The following is an 11,114-nucleotide window of genomic DNA, read 5'->3' as shown; positions in this document are numbered from 1 at the left end:
TCTCTGATCGCCAATAAATCTATGGGTCATTCTATTCCACCTAAGGCAGTTTTGCCCTTATAAATCAAGGTAATCATGAGCCACTCAACGTTCTTCGACAAGGAAATCCAGTTGAACCTATGAAGAACCAGGGGTCTGCCCTGGCATTTGGCTGCTTGGCACACTGGGTAGTTTATCCCTCCAGCCTGGTATAGCAGGCACAGAGTTGTTCTGGGCAACAGATGATTGGGTGAACTTGTACCTTTATACTCCCCAGGGTGACTCTGTGACTGGTGCACACAAGTACCTAGCAAATGTATTTGCTGACCTGAACTCAAAAGCAGACCTTTCTCTACTAGAATGTTAGGGTTACATAGAAATTCTTTAAGTTCCCAAACTGTATGCCTCAGCCAACTGCTACCTTTGTTACAGATGTGCACAGATACCATACCTTTCAGCCCAGGGCAGCAACCTTCTCATTGCAGTGGGCACACAAACTTCACCACTGGCTCCCTGTGGTGAGAGGTGAACGGGCTTGGTACCACTGCTCTATTGAATGTAACTTCAGTCTTGGTTTAATATTCATCGCCCTCCCAACCCACATGCCTTCCTGGGGGAGTAAGTGCTCTTTCAGCCCACCTCCCTGCAGCCTCCAAACAGCATGAAAATAAGAGCCAGGCTTTAGCTGGTGGCTCGCACCGGTAATCCCAGCACTTAGGAAGCTGCCTAGCACACTGGATAGTTTATCTTTCACTACCCAGGATTGAGAGTTCAAGGCCAGCAGGGGCTACACACCAAGTTAGAGACCAGCTTGAACTACATGAGATCCTGTCTCAAAAAAGACAAAACAAAAAGCCAGGCATTTATTTATTGGTATTATACTGAATTGCATGCCATATAGGGGAGACAGTATCTAAATAAACCAGTATCTGGTGTTTAAATTCTCCTAACCTGTAGTCCTGCGACGAGACTCTTCCATTGGCAAAAGCTCTGCACTTGGGACTCATCCGAGGCCCCTCCCTGGAGCTGCACCTCCCCCACTTATAGGAGACAGGTTGGGGAGTGGAGTTGGAGCTAGACTGACCCTGGGGCACTGCGCACTCCTCCAGCTTGTTCCCCAAGTTCTCCTCCCGAAGATCAGATCCCACTGGATCAGAGACAGAGATCCCTTTGGCTGGGACCTTTGCTCCCCGTGGAAATGCCACCACCCATCTAGGACACTCTGAACACAGAGCAAAGAACACCATAGCAGCACCTCTGCAGCTTTCTAAGAGAAGGAAACCCAGTCCTGTGCAGCTGAGATGTGGCTTCCGGTGAACAGTTTTACCATGTGTGAACAAATTTAAATCAGACTTCAAACTTGTACTCTGAACAGAGTTTGCTACCATGTTTCTTAAAATTAATCGTGGATAGTTCAAAAACACCTAACACCCAACAAGGATTTTGGTGAAGAAATGGCTTTTGGCTCTTTTTTTTCTCTCTCAGTATTGGGAATTGATCCCAGGACCTTTGTACTGAACTACATCCCTACCTTCCTCCCTTTTCATTTTGAGACAGTCTCCATAAATTACTAAATTGCCCAGTCTTGGCTTGAACTTCCGGTCTTCCTGCCTCAGCCTTCCAGGGTCTTCCAGGTTACTGAAATCAGTATGGGCAAATTCACTGAGAGGAGGGTGATCCAAATAGTCCCATAAAAGCCACAAGGAGAAGTTCAGATTCTGGGAACATGTAGAACTGTTGGCCAGGAGTAATGATTCTGTCAGCCAGGGTCCTGGCGGCTCTGCCCAAGTCCAAGAGGGACCCCAGCCCCAGCTCCTATAAGAGGGAAGGGGGTGCAGAAGCCCAGAGCCCAGGCGCTGAGGGTCACACTTGGAAAAATCACTTAGAGATGGCTACCTCGATCACAACAGTTTAGAAACCCTGGACCCAGAACAGGTCTACAGGAACACTGTGAGAGACATCTACGACCTAGTTACTACTTCGCAAGGGACAGAAACCACTCAGTGCAGGGCGGCCCTTACAACCGCTGACTTTTATAGATACAAGGGCACACTGAAATCATGCCATAGGTAGGCGACAGCATTGCCACCCGCAGGTGACAGACCTTACGACCCCCACCCCCTGAGCTCCCCTTAGGGTACTGAGACTGTGCAATAATGAGACTCGGAAAACATTGGACACCAAGTCCCGATCGTCCCGAGTTTGTCCCAATTCTCTTCCACCCATGAATTCCTTTTTCTGCATAATCCCAGGAACCTTCCTCCAGGACTGCAACTTGGTTTGGGGCAGCGAATCCGAAGAGCAGGGAGCGAGGGGGCGGCTCCCTCTCAGGGCACCTGCGTCCCTGCGGGTCCCGCGGGGTTTGCGCCAGGCCGGGAGGCGCGCACCCACACCCGATGGGGAGGGGCCCGGGCCCGCGCGCATTCCCGCGACCGCCCGGAAGTCGGCGGGGGCGCGCACGGGCCATGGCCGCCGAGGGCTTTGTGTGCGGCGCGCGGGCCCGGGCTGTCCGCGCCTCGCCCGGGCCGCGGGGCCGCCGCTGAGCGCCAAGGATCGGAACGCCCGGCCTGCCTCCCGCCCCGCCCTCGCCGCCGTCCTCCTGCTCGCTCTCCGCCGCCCTCCTCTTCCGCCCTCCTGCCCTCGGTCCTCAGCTCCCCGCGCGCCCCAGCCCCTGGTGGGCCCGCCGCCCCGATGCCCGAGCCCGGTCCCAGGATGAACGGCTTCTCGCTGGGCGAGCTCTGCTGGCTCTTCTGCTGCCCGCCCTGCCCCAGCCGCATCGCCGCCAAGCTGGCCTTCCTGCCGCCCGAGCCCACCTACACCGTGCTGGCTCCCGAGCAGCGCCGCGCCCCGGACCCGGACCCGGGCCCGAACCCCGAGCCGGCCCCGGGCGCCGGCGCGAGTGCGGCCCAGCCGGCGCCCCCCGCCGAGGCCCCGGGCCCGGGCGCGTGCAGCCTGCGGCTGAGCGAGCGCGCCGACTGGCAGTATTCGCAGCGCGAGCTGGACGCGGTCGAGGTCTTTTTCTCGCGCACGGCGCGCGACAACCGGCTGGGCTGCATGTTCGTGCGCTGCGCGCCCGCCGGCCGCTACACGCTGCTCTTCTCGCACGGCAACGCTGTGGACCTGGGCCAGATGTGCAGCTTCTATATCGGCCTGGGCTCGCGCATCAACTGCAATGTGTTCTCCTACGACTACTCTGGCTACGGCGTCAGCTCCGGGCGGCCCTCGGAGAAGAATCTGTACGCCGACATCGACGCCGCCTGGCAGGCGCTGCGCACGCGGTGAGTGGGCGGGGGAGGGGTCGGGGCAGGGGCGCCCGGAGGCCCCGGCGGGCAGGGACGCGTGTCAGGTCGCCAGCCCTACCGGGACGGCTGCCACCTTCTCCAAAGCCACGCAGTCCCCGGGTCCTGCGGAGGCCAGCCTGGAGGGCCATGGCCTCCAGCTTGGTCTTTGTGGCTCTGGTCACACCAGGTGTCTGCGTGGGGTGCTTAACTATAACTTGGATCGTGCTTAACTTGTTGAACTGGCCACCAGAGGCTGGCGATCCTCGGGCAGAAGTGACCTTGGGCACGACACAGGCGTCCCTGGACCTATTTTCTGCCCTGTAAAATCGGGGGGGGGGGGAGGCAGGATGACCTCTACCCGACTTTCTGGCTGCAAGGTGCCCCCGGGCAGTGTCTGGGCAGCCCGGGAGGCAGCTGGAGGGTAGGGTGGGGTTTGCCTCCTGGCATAGTGGGCAGGAAGTTAGCCGGTGGCCTGGCACCTCCGCAGGGCCTGGGAATAACCCAGCATGTGTGATCTTCCAGGGGCTGAGGACTCTCTTGACCTTGAATTAGCCTTCAGGAAGGACTGAGAAGTGTTTGGTAAGGCACTTTTACACACCAGGCGTAGGCTGGAGGCCCTGTTTAGGGGATATAGTAGGCCTGATAAAACAAGCGAACAAAAAACTGAAGTTTTATTCTGAACTTGAACAAAAAGTCTGCAGTGTGGGCAGGGCAGGGGCCTGCTTGTGCTTTTGTTTGGGTGCCTGACCTTTCTCACCTGTTTCAGAGCAGTGGTGTGGAAATACCTGAGGTCAGGTGTAGGAGTAGATGGATTTCTTCAGAATCCCCACAAGGAGCACAGTAGCTTTCGTCATCACTAGACCTTCATGTAGCCTTTACCTGCAGCTCTGTTCAACTCATGCGGGCACATTAGTGGTCTTGTTTCTGTTTGTGCCCATTCCAGTGTCGTAAGTTACCCTTGGCCTGCTGGGGACATGGTCCGGCCAGCAGGGAAGCACTTAGTATTCAGTGTATGTTGCTTGTTCCTGTTCTGAATTTCTGCAGACCTGCCCTCATTTGGAACCCACGCAGATGAGAATGTATCATATTCGGGTCCTGAGTCACAACCCACAAGTAGTCACCTGTTCAGGAAAACATTTCGAAAATATGTGCCACACACAATCAGTAGATTATTAGGTTTGCCATTGGTATAGGTATTAAAAATAAGCTTGATGTAAGAACTTTCTAAAGGGAAACATAAAATTCTTTGATGTTTTATGTAAAATTTTCTGGGTGATATATATATATATATAAACATTCTCCTGTGTGTGCGTGTCTGTGTGGCCAGGAATGCTTTTCACAAGGCTGACCATTTGCCTGGAATATGCGGTTGTGTACGTGTGTATGTGAGGCGTAGTTGTTTCTTGTGGACTTTTATGATATTTGGGTGAACTGAGAGGCACTATTTTGGGTAGTGGTGAATTTTTAACTATCCGATGCTATTTCTAAATTTTGCTTAACCTTTCATGTTACATCACAGTCATATCTAAAATAGGTTAGAATTTAGTGGCTAAGTAAGACCCTTAGAATTTGAAGAAACTTCACAAATCTTGTCCTATGTTTTTCAAACTCTTTTGACTGTGTCCACCCCCTGAGTACAAAACTCATTTTACATCTTGATCAAACACTCGCATAACTCATCTGTGTCCATCTGTGTGAAACACGTGTTTCACAAAACTGTATTTTCTTCAACGGTCACTTCACACAGCAAAATGTGTTCTGTTTTATTTCACTTTAAAAAAATAAGAGTAATGTCAGTCATGAATGTTAAACATGTTTCCCAGCTTGTGCATGGATACGGGTCTGGTCTTGTCCATCCACCTCCCTTGACAGAATGATAGTCTCGCAGGGACGGCCAGTAGGTCTCCGGACTCCTGGTTTTGAACTCCTTCTCTGCACAATGTAGTCGTACATGTGGGATTTCTCAAAAGGTCCATGCATGTGTCTGTATTGTTTCACTGATGTGGTGTTACCTCATCCTGAAGGCTTAGCTCCTTCAGTCTTTGGCATCCTCTGTGTGCTGTCCCCATGCCTGGGACGTACCCATTCTCTGTTCCTTTACAGCTTTGTTCTGGTCATTGCCGTGGCAGGAGCAGCATCCACCCCGTGAGCCCATTTTCCTGTGGCTGGGTCAGAACCTCCGCCCCTCCAACCCCAAGTCTTCTGGGGGCCCGCCCTCTTTCTGGACTTCCTGGTTGCCCGTGCTTCTGGGAACACTGACTTGAGAGCTTGCCCTGCCCTGTGCCATCTCTGTCCCTGCCCCCCAGGAGGACATTGACCTGTGTCTGTCACTGCTCTGCAGCCCCCAGTGCACTGAGCCAGTGGCTCACCCTCCCTCAGCTTACCCCCAGTCTTTTGAATGTGGCGCTCTGTGTGGGCGGCACTGGATCCTGCTGAGTCCCGGGTTCCGACTATATCAGGACCCACCTTGGCATCCACCTGAGTGCCTGGCATTCACCCTTCTGTGTGCACTTACTGCAATGTGGCAGTATCTGTGTCCCCCACTAAAGTGAAGTTTCCTTCAGGGCAAGGACTCACCTCTTTATAACCAGCAACTAATAAAGTACCTTTAAATAAGTTACTCATTAAAATTTGTTTAGCTGTACATAATGGGTGCCCCATCAATAAATAGGAAACATTGAGTTTTTCCTAAGTTGCAAAGAGTTGTATCATTTTTAACTATAGAGTTTAATATCCCCAGTTTAACCATAGACCAAAAAAAGGGATTCTGGTGGATTGGCTTGAGCTTTGACCCACTTTTGTATCCATTATTTGGTATTCCTGTGACACTGAAGTGTCTGCAGGACAAAGGAGCAAAATTGGCCCTTCATTTGTACCTCTGCTCACCTTTTATCCATTGCTTATCTGCGCCAGCTCCTGTGTATGTTATTGTGAGCTGCACAGCGCCTAACAGGACTGGAAAAAAACACTCTGTAGTGTGCAGGCCCCACATATGTGGAATAGGCAGCAAATCCCCTCGAAAGAAGAGTATTAAGGTGTGCAAGTAATCTAGAAAAAGTATTTCAGGAGGCAAGAAAGCTAGCTTGTTATTTGGACAGTCGATAGTTATTTTGTTGTTCTTGTTTGCAGTTTTGGAGATCAAACCCACGGCCTTCTGCATGCTAGCGCTGTAATCCTGAACTATATACCTCCATCCTGTAGATGATTAAGGACTTGAAAGATTGCTGAAAAGGGCGTAGAGAGGTAGGATTTGAAGGAGCAGGAAGAATGTTGACTTATGTGGAAGAAGAAAGTTGGTTTGGAGCAGTCAGGGAGCAGCTAACACTAGATCAAGGTGCATTTTGCCTGTGAATTACCCTAGTGTACTTTACAAGTGTGCTGTAAATCGGAGTCCCTTGGAGGTGTTTTCGGAAGGATGCCATAAAGCTCAGGGCTGCCCTTTGGGAGCCTTTTCCTCCTTGAGTGGGGAAGTGAAGAGACTAATGTGTGCAGGTTAGGATGAGAGTAAGTGGCCTGGCCTCCTTGACACACATCCTTCAGGGCAGCTCCTGGATCTGAGCATGGGCTGTGGTTCCAGTGGGAGTGAATCCAGCTGTTCTGAAAGTAGAGACCCAGACCACCTGAAGAGTGAGTGTCCAGTAGACTCAGCATCTTAGCTGAGGCATTCAAATCTGGAGAAATAGCAAGCCGCTTGTGATTCAGTACATCATTGACATTAACTGATGTCAACCACAGAAGTTGTGTGTGTGCATCCCTGGGGATTGAACTCAGGGCCTCATGCATGCTAGGCAAGCACTGTACCACTGAGATATATATATATATATATATATACACATATATATATATCCCTAGCCCTTTGTATTTGGAGATGGGGCCTCGCTAAGTTGCCCAGGACCCTCCTGCCTCCGCCTCTTGAGTAGGAGGAAATATCGGTGTGAGCCGCCTCTCCTGGCCACAGAAGTTATCATCCATGCTTCTATTTGATGTAGATGACAAAGACTGGAGAATAGAGCCTTTTGGTAACATAGGCAAAGGAGGCAAATACAGAGAGAGGAAGATAAATGAGAAACTTGTGCCTGGGTGCAAGAAGTACAAAACACTTAATATTTCACTTATTTGATCAACAAATCATTAACCATTAAATACACATTTGTCAGTGCAGTGCTAGTTCCAGACACTGTGCCAGGTTCTCTTTGAGTGTTGTTAGTCTTGCAGTGTTTCTTGTGGTTGTGGAAGGGATGGAGTGGATCTCAAAAGCATTTTGAATGTATTTTGAATGTGATTCCTGCTGCCGTTGTGGCAGACCCCTGGTGACACCGTCCTTGGAAAGCACCTTCTGCTGGTCTTGTTCATAGTCACCACTCTGGGGCTCCCCCGCTCCTGGGAGTAGCCGAACACTTGCTTTCCTGGCCACAGTGAGGTTAGTGACAGATCGTTGTTCTGAGCTTTCTCAGAGGGGATACAGTAGTGCTGTTCGGGGAAGAAGGCTGCAGATTCCTGCCTGACTTTGACTGATCGGGAGACAAGGAAAACAGAACAGGCTATGAGCACTGCTTGTGGTCAGGCGAAGGCACAGGGATATTTGTAGAAAGGAAATACGGCTATCCCTTAGTACTCACGGGAAGATCCCCTGTGGATACCCAAACCTCCAGATGCTCAGGTCCCTAATAAAAAAGAATAATATTTGCACAGAACCTGCACACACCCTCCCATAACTTTATATCATTTCTGAGTTGCTTGTAATACCTCGAGCAATGTAAATGCTATATAAATAATTGCTATACTATATTGTTTAGGGTGTAATGGCAACAAAAACAGTTGTGAATGTTTAGTACAGATATAAGTTTTATTATTTTGAGTATTTTGAGTCCTTGGCTAGTTGAATCTGCAGATGCAGAGCTTGCAGATGTGGATGGAGGCCTGACCATCAGAGCTTGCTATTCAAGCTGGCCATGCTAACACCCCATTAGAAAGGTGGTGACTATTAAGAACAGACTGGGCATGGTGGCTCACGCTTGTAATCCCAGCACTTGGGAGGCTGAGGCAAGAGCATCGCTGCCAGTTCGAGGCCAGCCTGGGCTACGTAGTGAGTTCAGGGTCAGCCTGAACTACAAAGGGAGAGACCCTGCCTCAAAACCCAAAACAAACAAACAAAAGAACAGAGCTGGTAAAGGTACATTTGGAGGTCAGGTGTATTTGGGAACTTGTTCAGCGCTCTTCCCTTTTGCCCCCTTGTCTCTTTGCCCACAAGCTTTTGCCTCACCCACACTCACAGTTTGTTCTCCTTAGCACCAGCTCCTGTGCGCACACCACCAAAATTTATCCACTTGAGCTTGTTTTGAGGGATCCTACTTTTCTCCAGGAAACCAGTTAGAAAAGATCTGACAATTTCATTTTCTTTGTCAATGGGCATGTTCTTTTCTGAGCATGTTTGTTTTTATTTGGCATGTACTTGGCAAGACTTCAGTCTTGTGGCTGTAGCTGGATACTGCATGTTGATAGAAGCAGCATCTTGTTTCCCCCTGCAAGAGCCATTCACACCGTCTGGTCCTGTGGTCATGTGGCCTTGTCCTTTAGGGGCACTCGCTACCTTCTCCCGCTCCTCAGCCTTCTCCAGATTTAGTAACTTCTCGGCTTTGTTCAGCAGCGATAATCCCATTTAAGAGTTCAGAATCTGGCTTTAGGGATTTCGATGTTCAGCTTTGGTAGCAGCTTTACTCTCTCTACTGGCTTTTTCAGAGTTCATGTTGAAACTGTAAATCTGTTACACTCTAAGGAGCCCGATGTACAAGAATCTAAAACAGATACACTGAGAGATCTTTGTTTGGATAACAGTATGGTTTATTGTAGGAGTGATATAAATAACAAGCTCTCTGATTTTGTCTAGTAGATATGATTTACAAAAGTCAGACAGGTTGGATTAGGGAAATTAGTTCTAACTCTAGCAATCCCACTAATTTACTGTGTCACTTAGTCCATTGGTACTGGTATAATGGAATGCCCAAGTCTGGGTAGTTTATAAAGAACAGAAGCTTATTTCTCACAGTTCTGTTGTCTAGGAAGTCCAAGATCAAAGTTTAGTGTCTTGGGAGGCCCTGTGATGGCTTCTAAGTTAACACCTTGAATGCTGCATCCTCCAGAGAGGATGGCAGAAGAGAAGAAAGAAGGGAGGGAGGGAGAGAGAGTGAGAGAGAGAGAGAGAGGGAGAGAAAACTCATATTTATGGAGAGCCTGATGGTGACAAGACATGAAACCCCTCTTGCAGAGGAGCTATCCCAGCCTCATCTCCTGGCACAGATGGGATGGGAGTTAGATTCCAATATGTGCTTCAGAGTGAGCAAGTGTGCAGAGCCTGGATGATTACACTTCTGGTCTTCATACACCGTTGTTATTAAGCAGACAACAGTGAGATGTGACCAACTACGTGACTTCCAGGGGACACATCTCCTGCTTTTGAAATTGCTTTCTTGACCACACCAGGAAGCTTGGTTGACTCAGTCTGGTACTTTGGATCTCAGCCCTGGCTATACTTTACAACTTCCCTGGTAAGAGTTGTTTCAGAAGTGGTGCGTGTGTGTGTGTGTGTCTGTGTGTGTGTGTGTGTGTGTGTTGGTGTGTTGTCTATCCAGAGTAGAACTGTACTATCCTAGAGACATCCAAAAGCCAACGTACAAAGAGCAGCCTCCATCACTGTTGGTTGAGTCGGAGAAAGGGGAATGTTGGAGTCGTTTCACTCACTTATACAGATGGAGCCCACTAGAATAAACCAGATGACAGGAAGTGGTTGCAGAGAAAGAGCCACGTTTGTGTTGGAGACCCACGAGCTCCGAGGCTGGGCATGGACCCTCCCTCTGCAGCCCATCTGTGCTCAGGCTGCCTGTCCCCATGGTCTTCCATGGCACCACTTCTGCCTGGCTGCTCTGGAGCTGGCCCTCTTGGTGCTTGGTGACATCCCTGGCTCAACCTATTGTTCCCCTGGGTTAGTGACTGTCTGAAGAAACTCTGGCCTTCACTGGGGCTACAGGAGGGACAGTCAAGGCAGGAGGTGGCAGGTAAGCGTGTCCAGATCCTTTCCTCCATCCCTGCTGTGCCACCCATTCTGTCCTGCTCCTCTGAGGGGTGGGGACCACGGTCCATCAACAGTGCTTCCTGCTCAGTCTGTGTGTGACACAGAGTTCCCTCTGATGGAGAGCCTCAGCCTGAATAGTATGGACCATAGCTAGTTCCCAAGCCAGCTCAGAAGAGCGCACAGTCAGTGCCTGCTGTGTGGGCACCACTGTGGGCCTTCAGTGAAGGGCTCTGGGAAAACAAAGCCTCCTCCGTGGGCCTTGGGAAAGTGGCCTGTGGTGTGGACTTGATTCTGAGCAGCCCATAGGGAGGGAAGGCAGGCCAAGCCCAGGGTAGAAGGCCAAGGGCCAAGTGCATGGTGTTCACAGACTTCTGTGGGATGTGGTTACAGTTCCTCCAGCATGAAATGATTTCATGATTTATTTCTTCTTTTGGATCATTTACAGCTAGAACTCACTGTTGGCTCTTATGTCAGCATAACACAGACAAGGTTGTCTCAAGGGTGACCAGGAGGAATGTCCCCTCTGTTCTGGACTCTCTGTGATAAGTCACATGTTTAAGTGGCAGAAAGACCTGATTTATGGTTTAGGTCCTGCCTGTTGCTTGTGATTGCCTACCATCAGGAAAGTGCCCTAACCTTTCAAGCCTCAGTTAAGATATTAGTAACAATAAAGAAATAATGATGTTAATATTTGCAACCATCTTTGTCAGCTGCTGAACACAGTGCTTTCTGAGTACTAAGAGTATGACGAATGTGACGTTATTTTTCGGGATTATTTCTAAAAT

General features: G+C 50.1%; 1 protein-coding gene across 1 annotated transcript in view; it reads left to right on the top strand.

The window, feature by feature from the left end:
• Positions 1-2,429: 2,429 nt before the first annotated feature.
• The window catches only part of Abhd17c (abhydrolase domain containing 17C, depalmitoylase), a 49,799-nt gene continuing 41,114 nt past the window's right edge, over positions 2,430-11,114 (top strand). Inside the window, exon 1 of the mRNA XM_004852890.4 lies at positions 2,430-3,257. Within this exon, the coding sequence (XP_004852947.1) occupies positions 2,671-3,257 (587 nt within the window). The 5' untranslated portion in view covers positions 2,430-2,670. The remainder of the gene's footprint in view (positions 3,258-11,114) is intronic.

The sequence above is a fragment of the Heterocephalus glaber genome, unplaced genomic scaffold (assembly GCF_053883595.1).
Source record: "Heterocephalus glaber isolate CG9 unplaced genomic scaffold, H.glaber_assembly_v1.0 deba00001531, whole genome shotgun sequence".
In the NCBI taxonomy this organism is placed as follows: Eukaryota; Metazoa; Chordata; class Mammalia; order Rodentia; family Bathyergidae; genus Heterocephalus; species Heterocephalus glaber.
This window is presented reverse-complemented; position numbering and strand designations above follow the sequence as displayed.